Source organism: Chelonia mydas, chromosome 1, assembly GCF_015237465.2.
Source record: "Chelonia mydas isolate rCheMyd1 chromosome 1, rCheMyd1.pri.v2, whole genome shotgun sequence".
Taxonomy (NCBI): domain Eukaryota; kingdom Metazoa; phylum Chordata; order Testudines; family Cheloniidae; genus Chelonia; species Chelonia mydas.
Window position 1 is genome coordinate 295320395 of NC_057849.1, and position 12510 is coordinate 295332904.

At 42.4% G+C, this 12510-nt stretch overlaps 1 protein-coding gene across 50 annotated transcripts in view; it reads right to left on the reverse strand.

The window, feature by feature from the left end:
- The window catches only part of NRCAM (neuronal cell adhesion molecule), a 284294-nt gene that overhangs the window by 105324 nt on the left and 166460 nt on the right, over positions 1 to 12510 (reverse strand). For 32 of the 50 annotated variants that reach the window (XR_005223674.2, XR_005223675.2, XR_006291724.1 and 29 more), the window contains exons 4-5: positions 7812 to 8009; positions 2350 to 2367 (exon numbers count right to left, since the gene is read on the reverse strand). Coding sequence is in view for 47 of the 50 variants with exons in the window: in XM_037888335.2 (XP_037744263.1) it covers positions 2350 to 2367; positions 7812 to 7902 (109 nt within the window). In the remaining 3 variants the exon portion in view is untranslated. Of the gene's footprint in view, positions 1 to 2349; positions 2368 to 7811; positions 8010 to 12510 lie in introns of those variants that run through there. The other 18 variants (XM_043549340.1, XM_043549421.1, XM_043549417.1 and 15 more) reach the window with 3 other exon arrangements.

Here is a 12510-nt window from a genome sequence, read left to right on the forward strand (position 1 = left end):
AGCCAACAAATATTTCAAAACAAACAAACAAGAGCCCTAATTTACACTTGAAAAGAGCTCTCTTCAGTCTACACAAACCAATCAAAAGTGATGTACATTGTTTTTATTTTATAAATATCGGATGTGTTTCAAACACTCCAAGTAGGAGTCCAGTTTGTTCAAAATTTCAGTCGTAACATGACTAATTCACACTTGAGGTATGATTTAAGGATAGCTACATTTCAGGAGTAAAATAATTTTTGCATAAATTTGTACCTGAAAGTTTGACTATAGATTAAGTATTTAGAAAAATAAATATATCCACTAAGGATGGAATAAGACAGATATTGACATTTAGGAATTCTGTATCAAAAGTAGCACTTGGAAAAATTCTACATTTTATTCTCCTAGTACTGAACAAACCTAAAATGGATTTTGCATTTTCTATCTTTTCCATAAACTAATAAGGAATAGCCATTTTGCTGAATTGCCCAAGGATGAACAAGAGATGTCAGGGTCAGTCAAGTGCTCATGAATGATTGGCATGGTTTGAAACTCATTCCCCTGGTGAAGGAGTTGGTGCCAATCTATGTAAAGTAATTTGCAATCATTTACCATTGATTGCACCTCTCTTTGCACAGAAAGGAATGCAAAATTTCCTGACAAAAGAAGGAGTTGCAGACAGTGCCAATCAAAGTCTTACTGCATATCTCACTCCCAATCTGTTTTACACTACAGTGGCAGCCAGAGTATCGTTACAGTAGTCAGAGTTCTATCCCTGAATATGTTCAGCTTTAAATAAATAAAGTCCATGAAATCCCTTGGCTTATGACCCTTCCTCACATATGCTGCTTTTTTCCAGAGTAAATTCCTCTGAAAACAAATGTAAATTATTGTGCATGTAAGCATGTACACCCCAGTATACACTTAACCACTGAATTATCTGACCTGATCTGTAAGGTTATCATCCTGAAATGCTTACACAGGTAAAAAAGTGTTCACTGACAAAAATATTCACCATAAAGTTCCTCTGGGACACTTCTGTGTGTAAGGATTGTAGCACAGGGACCTAAGATTGCTCTAAACATGCTGCTAAGGAATCATAAAACTGTGCAAGATTTTCCAGCTAGAAGTTGGTTAGTACCTCAAAATTAGAAGAAGTCTTAGTAACAAGGGTCCTGATCCTATCAATGGGAGTTGAGAGTGCACACCATCTCACAGGAGGTGCTCAAGTGCCTCACAGTACTGGGCCATAACTGTCACACTAACAGGAAGGTACTGAAATTCTCAGAGCCAACCTTTTTTACAAATTTTGGAAATTTTTCATTAACTCATTGCAAATGCATATTTCCCTATTCGACTAGTTAATACATATCTTGAAAAGAGAAAGAGAAATGGTTTCACAAGGGACCAACCATTCCAGGAGATACTTCCCAGTGGGCTGCAGTGGGACTTGCACATGCTCATCTCCTGGAATAGCAAGGTGGATATGTTCAAATACCATTGTAATGGCATGGTATAATCCCCTAAATAGAACAGAACGGGTCCTTCAGGGTTAGCATCTCCTTTCCTCCCTCACTGCATACAGGAAAGTGATTGGGAGGTTTTCTTCCCAGGATATGACTCTTCACATGTTCCTGTAGAGAAGCAGTCAGAGGCTAGTTCTTTTCCCCTCTGGGGAACAGTTCCTGGGGCCAGTACACCCAATGTTCTAAGATGGCAAAAGTGCTGTCTGAAAAGGGGTACAATTTGAGCACTTCTGTAATACAGTATATTGATAGCACCTGATGCACATATAAGATCTCAATCCTGCATCAAGATCTGAAAACATTCAAACCTATGTGGAGTCCCGTTGTATTTGAATTCACTGGATTCAAGATGGGCACAATGGCCGTGTTAGTGCATCCTGAAGGAAGACGGGACCTAGTTAATTCACTGTATGCACTGTTTAAAAATAAATAAAAATTTCTCCACCTTTAGAGTTATAAAAAATGAGTGGGTCATATTGTCCCTGCCTTATGCATACACACCTCTCAATGAATTCAGTTTCACCAAATGTGTTTACTCCTGAAAGTAGCAATAGCAAATTGCTTTAAAAAAAATTGTAAGACTCTTACTGTTCAGGTAAAGTAAAATTAAACTGTGTTTGAATGTTTTATTTTATAAAAACACCTTCAAGCTGACATGTATACAATAGTGTTTTCTTAACACTGCATGCACAAAACATTTAGCCACAGCAAACACAGTTGTGAACAAATACCTGATCCATATTATTTGGACTTTACACTCAATGCTCAACAAAATAAGTATTAATTTTAAGCAGCACACATTTTATTTTTCACTATCTATTTTTTGTGGACAGAAACTTACATTCTTTGAGAAGTATTGCTTTTCCCCCCATCAGAATCAGCAGGTGAATGGGCAAACAGAGATTAAAGAGAATCATTTGTTAGTAAGAAGAAACTTAGCATCTTAGAGAGGGAAGGTAAGTATCTCTGACAAATACGTGGACGTCTATAAAGAGAACATTTATCAACAGTTACCACACAGTAATATCTGAAATACTAAAAACATTTGCCATTGTGTCAGGAAATACTACAGTATCTCAGATTCCACTGTATAGGAAACTGCTCTGAAATGCTCACTTTTTAATGGCAACCCTGGTATGTGGCATTGACCTAAAAGGGACATAGAACATTGATTCGGAAGTATTGAGGAGGCAGGAAATCAGAATTAATAGAGTACATTGCTCTCATGCTGCAGCCAAAATCAATCTACCCATATGACCATATGGAAGTACAAAGGAAATGCTTAAGGCTAAAATAACTCTTACAAAGACAGGTTTCAGAGTAGCAGCCATGTTAGTCTGTATTCACAAAAGAAAAGGAGTACTTGTGGCACCTTAGAGCCTAACAAATTTATTTGAGCATAAGCTTTCGTGAGCTACAGCTCACTTCATTGGATGCAAAGACAAAAGCATCTAACTCTATTCCACAGACATGCACTTAATTTCAATTTGAAAAATAACTGAAAAGTATAATTAAACTTCCCTGTCACATGCTACACTATATGATCTCATCCTCATACTGTTTACTTTGCATATGGTCCCATCTTCAATAATATTTCAAAGAATGAAAAGGCTAAAACTACCTTTTATTACCTACACTGTTGATCATCCCTTGGTCACACTGAGATAATTAATATATGTTCTGATTGTTTTTACCATTATTTATAACAACAATTATTTAGCTAATAATTTAAGAGCTGGCATGGTATAGGTAGGACGTCCATTTTTGCTGTCTATTGAAGGCAGGTTAATCTAATCGAAAGCGTTGCTTTTATGGTCTTTCATGTGCCCAGATACCACTGTGATGGGCACATTAAAATCATTCAAATAAACTATATACATTTCAAACCTACGAAGGGCCTTGAATTACTTTTCTTTTTATTGTGTAAAATTAAAGAGCCTGGGAAACAAGTTCTACTTAGAAAACACAGGCATTTGCACCTCATGCTTTAAAAATCACAGAACGGCAGTTTAGTAATGTAGTGCTGTAAGGGCATTTACAAGTCCAGTCTCATTTAGATATATTGATCTTGTTACAGAAATGAAGGTCATTAGTTTGAAATATCTGGGAAACGTGTAGGGGAAAACCACAAATACTTGCAATTTAGGTGTATTGTTATTAAAGAAAAACAAGCATTTACAGTAGTGGATGCAGACATATGTTTGTGGAAGATTATAATTTAGAGACGCTCCCTCATAAGGGACAATATTATGAATATAGGACTTTAGAGATGTGCGCTGGACACTGGCATTGAGAACACAGTGTAGCTGTGTACAGCAGTTCACCACAGAATCGCTCTGCTTTGTTTTATTAAACGTTTTATTCCTTTCTCATTCACTGCTTTGTTGCTTAATGAACCCCAAGATGATTACAGTAGATAAGCGTTTATTACAGACAAAACTGGGGTAAAGGAAACCATGCAGATTAGAGACATCAGTGAATTTGTTCATGTATTAATCCCGCAGTTATCAGTGGTCCTAAATTGTCCTTTCAGACAATTGGTTTAAGAGAGGCATAGCACCTAAGGGGAAACCTGTGGCTCAGAATTCTGAAACATGGCCCATGACCATACTGATCTTCAAAATGGAAGTGAAGCCAGATGCCTTGAATGCCCTGATAAAGTTGCAGAGCTACCTGCTGGCCTTTTAGTCCCTGCAGGCTACACCACTGGCTCAAAGATGAAGGAGGCTGTTTTACACCAATTAGGAATCCACCTCAGACTCCCAGCAAATTGCCCACATAACCCTTGGTGTAGCAAAGTTTGAGTTTCCCTGTCTTAAAATTAACTTCTGTTAAATATGACTAGATTTAAACTGGGTTTCCCTGTTCTACGTGGTGTGACAAAATTCCTCCTCTGCCTTGGTGGGTCTTGCACTTATTAGCGGATTTGCTCTCCTCACAGATTCACAGCAGCCCTTGCTTGTGGCTCAAACCTGCCGTTCACTCAGCTAACCTCATCGCTGGCCAGCACGGAGAAAAGGAAGGAGAATAAACCCCACAGTCTCTGTTGATCCACCTAGTGGGTTGGGAGACAGGCCAGGGACCTTTACCTCTGGTGGGACCCACAGTCCAGGTCAACTGCTCTTATATCCAATGGGAGAAGGGGGATGCGGGGGAACCTGGGCCCGCCCTCTACTCTGGGTTCCAGCCCAGGGCCCTGTGGATCACAGCTGTCTACAGCATTTCTTGTAACAGCTGTGCGACAGCTACAACTCCCTGGGCTACTTCCCCATGGCCTCCTCCCCACATCTTTTTTATCCTCACCACAGGACCTTCTTCCTGATGCCAGATAGCGTTTGTACTTCTCAGTCCTCCACCAGCACACCCTCTCATTCCCTGCTCCTTGCACGCCCCTCACTGACTGAAGTGAGGTCCTTTTGAAACCAGGTGCCCTGATTAGCCTGCCTGTCTTAATTGGTTCTAGCAGCTCCTTAATTGGCTCCAGGTTTCCTAATTAACCTGCCTGCCTTAATTGGTTCCAGCAAGTTCCTGATTATGCTGGAACTGCCCCTGTTACCTTACCCAGGGAAAAGGGACCTGCTTAATCTGGGGCTAATATATCTCCCTTCGATCACTCTCCTGTAGCCATCTGGCCTGACTCTGTCACAGTGGTTATAATCAATGGAAGTGTTCAATATAGGAACATAGCAATTGCTGCACTGGACCAGACTGGTGGTCCATCTAGTCCAATGTTCTGTCTCCAACAATGACCCGCACCAGATGTTTTAGAGGCAGGTGTAAGAACTCCACAGTAGCTAGATGTAGAGTAATCTGCACCCCCACATTACATCTCATCGCAGTCTGTAATAATTAGAGATTGTCTTAAACCCAGAAGCATGGAGTTTTCATACCCCTTCCAGAATTGTCTTTAGCATTATCTACAACAACTCTGGATATTATTCTTATCCATACAATGATCCAATTCCTTTTTAAATCTTGTTAAGTTCTTAGCCTTAGAAACTTCCTGCAGCAGTGAGTTCCACAGTCTAATTATGTATGTGGCACAGTTACTCCTGGAGGAATTCTGTACCACTGCGCAATGCAGAATTTTGCAGAAACTAACATTGTGCACGCAGAATTTTCTTTCCCCCACAGAAATGGGCTGCAATGCTACTGGCGGCCACTAGGGGCCACTGGACCAGACAGAGCCCAGCTCACACACCGAAGACACTGCTGGGGGGAGGGGGAGGGAGCTAGAGGATTCCTGGCAGCTGCAGTTATCAGCACACCCTGAGAGAAGGAGACGGCAGCGCGCAGGAAGCTCCATGCAAGCCTGGGACCAAGCATTAGGCTGTTTCTCCCTCTAGATTCCTGGGCTCTGGGGCAGGTGTCTGGGCTGGAGGAGCCATGGCTTGGCTCTGGTGGGGGAGAGAGGGTGGATGTCTGGGCTCTGGGGGGAAGAGGGTTTGGGTGTATTGGTTTAAGGGGCACCATGGCTGGACTCTGGGGGTAAGGGGGTTGTGGGTGTCTGCCCCCCCCCCCCCGGGCTGGGCTCGGGCTGTGGGGGGGAGGGGAGGAAGGGGACAGAGAAACTGGAACTGAGTTTTCATAGGGGTTTCTTTAACTCTCTACTCCTGGGGGAAATTTTGTGTGTGTCTGTATTGTTACAGACATACTTTCTGACAGGCATTTTGAAATAAATTACCAAAATAATTGAAACTGGTGTGATTATATAGTGTTATTTTGACAAATAAAATTTGCAGAATTTTGCAATATTGTGTGCAGAATTTTCAATTTTTTGGCATAGAATGCCCCAGGAGTAAACAGCATTTCCTTTTATCACTTTTAAATTTGCCATTTTTAATTTAATTGAACATCTCCTTGTTTGTGTTAGGAGACAGGGAGAACAGAAGCTCAAGATCTACTTTCTTTGTACCATTCATTATTTTATATAGTTGTATTATGCCCCTTTTTATTTGTTTTCTTTCGAAGGTAAACAATCCCAGCCTTTTCAATATCTCAACATGTAAGAGTGTTCTCATGTCCCCAACCATTCTCATTACCTATTTCTGAACCCTCTATAATTCTGAAATACCCCTGTGAGATGGTGTGAATAGTAATGCACAGTACTGTGGATGAAGCTGCACCGCTGATTTCTACAATGGCATTATAATATTTTATGTATTATTCTCCATCCTATTCTTTATGTATTGTAGCATCTTGTTTGCTCTTTTGACTGCATCTGCACATTGAGCAGAGATCTTCATTGAGATATCTACCATAACACTTAGGTCTCTTTAGTGAATTGATACTTTTACTTTTATGTAGTTTATTTTTAGTATTACACACACGGACACACACACACACACACATACACACACACACACACAACTTTGTTACAAGAACATTATTTAAGTCGCAAAGTCAACCATTCCAAATTTAGGAAATGCCACTATAAAAGGGTGACCTACTCCCTGGAGCGTCAGGTGGCCTGGGGCAGAGATGCTAACCTTGGATATTTATGAAAAAAATTAGGTAGGAATTAAGGAGGTGGTTTGCAGCTCTTTCTCCCCCGCTACCCTCTCATCTCCCTCCCAGCTCCCTGAAGAAACCAGGACCAGCTCCCTGAAGAAACCAGGACCTCCTCCCCCCAGCTTTCCTCACCTCTCTGTCTATGGCCAAAGCGGGGAGATCTGAGCCCCCTTGCCCTCCCTTGTTGCACCCTGACCCCCGCACCTGGAAACAGGGAGAAGGGGAGGATCGGCCCTAGGGAAGCTGTCCCCCTATGCCACCTAGGGCTCTTAATTATCTTTGCCAGTCCTGGGCCTGGACTTCCTTCCTGGAATGATCCATGGGAGAAACAATGTATTTTTCTCTAGTCTGTTCCTGAAAATGACTGAACTGTTTTGGTTGAAATTTTTCCAAAAAAATCCAACCTAAGGCAGACACCAGGCATTGAACATGGAATGGAAAATTTCAGCCAAAATAGTCAAAGTTCAGCAAAATTATAAACTACTGAAGACAGGGTCTTATAATGGGAAGTGTTAGGCAACCTTAACAATACCATCCCGGCGTATAGTAGATACTTTTAGAAATTTGTCATAATTATGGAAATCTTCCATCAGCCATTCTCAGTCTAATTATGCAGGCCATTTTATTTATACTGTTCTTTTAAAACATTATAAATTGAAAGTAAACACTTAATGATTAAAATGTTTTGATACATAGATTCTCCTTCATTTGCTAATACATTCTCAGTGTTTGGTTTTAGATGTTGTCCTTATCTTCCATTATAACATGCTTATTTCACAAGTTAATACTTACGATCAAGAGGTACTTCCAATGCAGTAATCATCTGGCACAGAAAGAGAATCAAGGAAGCTCTGCTCGCAGATATGGTCTTCTTTGTCATCATTATTTTAAGATGGATTAGTTAACTCCCACTGAGACAAACCTGCTCAACTTTCTTTTCTTCTTACCAAACTAGATGTTGGAATAGGTATGTAAATGTAACCAAGAAAGCTGGAAGAGAAGAATAAGAGAATAATTGATGTAACAATACTACAGAGATGTTCCATCAGTACAGAAGTAGTTCATATATTATACTTAGGACTAAGAACAGTGCCAAATCTTTTGGCCTTGGTGAAATTTAAGCCACTCATCAAATCAGACCTAAAAGCTGCAAGGAAGACTTAGCTCATGATTAAAGCTACGTTTTTGTCATGAAGATCATGGAAGTCACAGAATCTGTGATATTCTCTGCTTCAGTCCAAGGGGCTGCAGGACTCTGGAGCTGGCAGCCAGCGGAGCCTTGGCAGGATTCCAGTAACAGGAGACAGCAGGGACAAGGGGCCCCCTGCAAGGTTCCAGCGACAGATGACAGACTCCTGAGGGGGCCCTCCTCAGGGTTTCAGCGACGGGCAACAGCCTTGCACAGAGGGATGCCTCGGGCAAGCGGTTGGGGGTGTCCCATTTTCTCTTTTGAAAATATGGTCATACTGCAGCTCCCAGCCACCATGGGCAGAGGGGGGCCCCCCTTGCAGCTTCCAGCTGCTGCAGGCAGAGGGGGAACCCCACAGCTCCCAGCCACCATGGTGGCGGGGGGGAGCCATGGAGCCGCAACAGCAAAAGTCACAGACAGGTCACGGCTTCTGTGAATTTTTGTTTATTGCTCGTGACATGTCCGTGACTTCTACTAAAAATAACCATGACAAAATCTTAGCCTTACTCGTGATATATGAACCTGGTGCTTTTCCCTCATTACTAGTGGATGCCAGCACCCTTTTTTAACTGGGCCCTTTATTAACTGAAAACATCAATACCTCCTCTAAGAAAGACAAACCCTCCGCAGTCTAGCTAATTTTGAAAAAGTCTACACTAAGTGTCTGCAACCTTACCAATTAATGCCCAGTTTCCAAACCCCCTTTTCTTATGAAGGTCATTGACATAGTGGTGGCAATGAAGGCCCAATGGAAACTGTCCTTTAAAAATTTCCTCAGTCCTTCTTAGTAGTCCACCTCTCTGGCATCAAAGGTTGATGGGATCACCTCAAACCCATGCTCAAAGAACTACAGTGGCTCCTTTTTATCTAAATTCAAGTCCTGGTTCTAATCTAAAGTGACTTTAATGGGTTGAGACCTAGTTACCTCTTAGCTCCATCATCATCTGTAACCCACAAAGACCCACATGGGCAATGTAGCTTGAGAAAGCCAGGATAAAACTGTTAGGTGCTTGTGGCAGAGGATTCTCTGTGGTGTGACTCCAGCTGAGAAACTACTTTCCAGAGGTCAGACTGAACAGAAACCTCATAGCATTCAGCATTAAGAGAAGGCCTATCTTATCAATACCATCTCACAACACTCAGATTGTAATAGCAGACACAATGTCACTAAATCCCCGACAAATAATAATTTATATGGTATAATAATGTGGTAATAATTAGCCAAACCTATAAAAGACTGGACTTTTTGTTTTAGACACAGACCAGTTAACTGTGGATTCCACTTTCAAGAGATTTGGGCAAATTTGACTGTCTCCTGCATCTCGGGACTTTAGCTGCCTCTATCTTACACTTGAACCCTTTTTCTGTGAGATCTGCATCTTTGAGTCTTTTTACCACAACATTCAAGTGGTTTGGAAGCAGAGCTGTGATCTAAGGTGCAACTGGTAAGCTGTGGTGTACTGTTCCTTTGGGAACTGTAAGAATTTAAGGGACTATAATCTGGGAACATGGTGGTTTCGCGTTGCTGACACATCATCATTGGAAGCTCAGGCCAGGTTTTCACTGGAGGACCTGGTGAAGCTAGACACTGCTGGAAAAACCATCCAGCAGGGCCTGAGTGGTGGCCCCGCACAGCCCAGCATTTGGCTCATATTGGTATATTAACCAGCAAGCCATTATGGGGAGCTATCTGAGCAATGATGCAGACCATCTGCTTGCTTCTGCTCCAGACCTTCCCTTGCTGTGGACACTAGACTCCGGTTTCTGAACTTCATTCATCACCAACTCCACTACTTGCCTGCTGCCTGTAAGCTGCTGCCTGAACCCTGACTTCCTAGTATCCTGACCCAGCTCAACTCTGATTCCACCACTCATCTCCTATACTCAACTTGGTAACTGACTGATGCATACAGGCCACCCACAACCCAGCCGTGACAGTTTGCTCAGACCACTTTCAGCTCTACCCTCCCATCCAACCCCTCCACAGATGATGAAAGGGGTGGGTCACCCTCCGACAATGAGGTCCCCAAGGGCCCAGGACTTGCAGGACCAAGTCACCAACCAGCAGGTGGAGAATATCATGCTACAGGCCCAAGTGGCACAGCCTGCTGCCAAAGCATAGACCTCATGCAAGTAGCTAGCACGCTAACAGGGAGAAGCAGCTATGCTATGTGACCACACAGATCACTCATCACTTGAACTGGCTCCCGTGGTGCCGCTGCCCAAACAGTTTGATAGGGGCCGTCAGAAATTCCGGGGGTTCCTGAACCAATGCAGGCTGCTCTTCCTGCCTACCCTCAAATATACCCCAGCAGAGCAGTCACAGGTGAAGCTAGCAGTCTATCCTCCTACCGGCGAAGCGCTCTATTGGGCTTTCCCCGTTGGAGCACAAACAGCCCAGTGCTCTCCAATTGGGACACCTTCCTGAAAGCCTTCCCAACTATCGTTGATGACCTGCATGGCGTCCACTCCACAGAGTCTTCCCTCTGGAAGCTTTGCCAGGGGCAAGGGCTGGCCATCTCCTACATCACTTATTTCCGATGGCTTACAGGTGATATCACATGGAATGTGGTGGCCCATCTATACCAGCTCTGGAGGGGACTCAGTGAGGATGTAAAAGAAGAGCTAGCCCACACTGAAAACCTCACCCACCTAGAGGCCTTTATTTATCTCACCCTGTGCACTGACTTTCAGCTGTGCTTGCAGAAGGAGGGAAGAAGGGATAACCCAATGACCCCATGCCTGCCCACCACACCAAAACCCGTAGAGCCAAGTCCTGAACCCATGCAGCTCACTGATGCCTGGTCCCAGAGGAGAAACAATGTTAATGACAGCTGAACCTCTGCTTTTACTGTGGGGCACAAAGACATATCCTCCACTCCTGTCCAATCTGAAAGAGCTTGAGAAACAAACCAGCACAGGCCGGGTAGCAGGGCACACACTGGTGGAGGCAACCGATGGGTCACTTCTATAGCAGGGGCAGTAACGGAAAGGAACCAGGAAATAATATGCTTTGATGTGATCTGCTCTTCATTCTTTCCAATAATTATTGGCATTCCTTGTGGAGTGGTATCATTAAAAGCAAATAAATATCAAGGCCCTAAAATTGATACACCCCTCAAAATGCATTCACAGAAAAATCTGTAATGAAGTTTCTTTGCAATGATTCACAAATAAAACTGGACTTTAAATGAAAAAAAAAACACCCCAAGTGTAAAGGAGATAAGAAATGTTGATTTTACGAATAATTATGTTTTCCGTAACTCCTCCTTCCCTTTCTAATAGATTAAGAGTAGCAAAAAATAACATATACTGATGTACAACTTTGAAATATAAAATGAAGAATTATTAACGGTAAGATTCAGAGCTTTGATAATTACAAGTCATTAAAAACATAGCTATGTATAGTGAATGAGTACAGATGAGGAGTAACAGGCTAAGGCTTTGGTGGCATAAGCATGATTTTGCCAGTTCTTCTTTTACATAGACTGCTAATCTGTTTAAAATGTTAAGGCCGACAGAACAAAGGTAACATATTGGAAGATGTAAGTAAGAGATACATAAAAATGTAATGATAAATAAAAAAAACCCTTCTTCTGGGAAGACCCAGGGCAGAGTGACACAAAACAAAATGACCAGAAACTGTAAAACCATCAGAAAAAATACAGAAGTTGAGTAATTGTGGCTTGCTCATGCATAATGTACAGGTTACCTAAAACCCAGAGTTGATGTGCTAAAAGACAATAGGATCAAGATTACTTAATCTGCAATGTAGAAATGTATAAAAGACTGAAGTAAACATGGGCCCAACCTGGAGAAACACCAGCACAGAAAATGAAGAATGTGACTGAAGGACCAGACCAGGGGATTAATGAAGGGAGTGACTGTCATGGAACGTGGAAGAACTTCTTGGTGCCCCAGAATGTGGTAACTTTGGCCCATTTACCAATATAGTGTGTCTGGCATAAATATATGTCCAGATACACTATAAATGACAATAATTCTGTCTGAAATTATATAGATAAAGGCAAACATTAAGCCTACATTGAGTGGATTTGTGACTCAGTTCCCCAATTTGTACTCCCAACACTTGGTTGAAGCAGCATAACCCATGTATATCCTAGTGGCGCAGGAGTATTAACTTCTTCTCTGGATATTGCCAAAAGCTTGCCTCCAACAAAACTGACCAGTCCCCAGGTGACCCACACCCAGGGCCCCAGGAGTTGGATAAGACTCTCGGAAGCAAGACCCCAAACGGTGGCGGCTAACCAGAAGGGAGTGGCTCCAGACCAGAACCTCAGC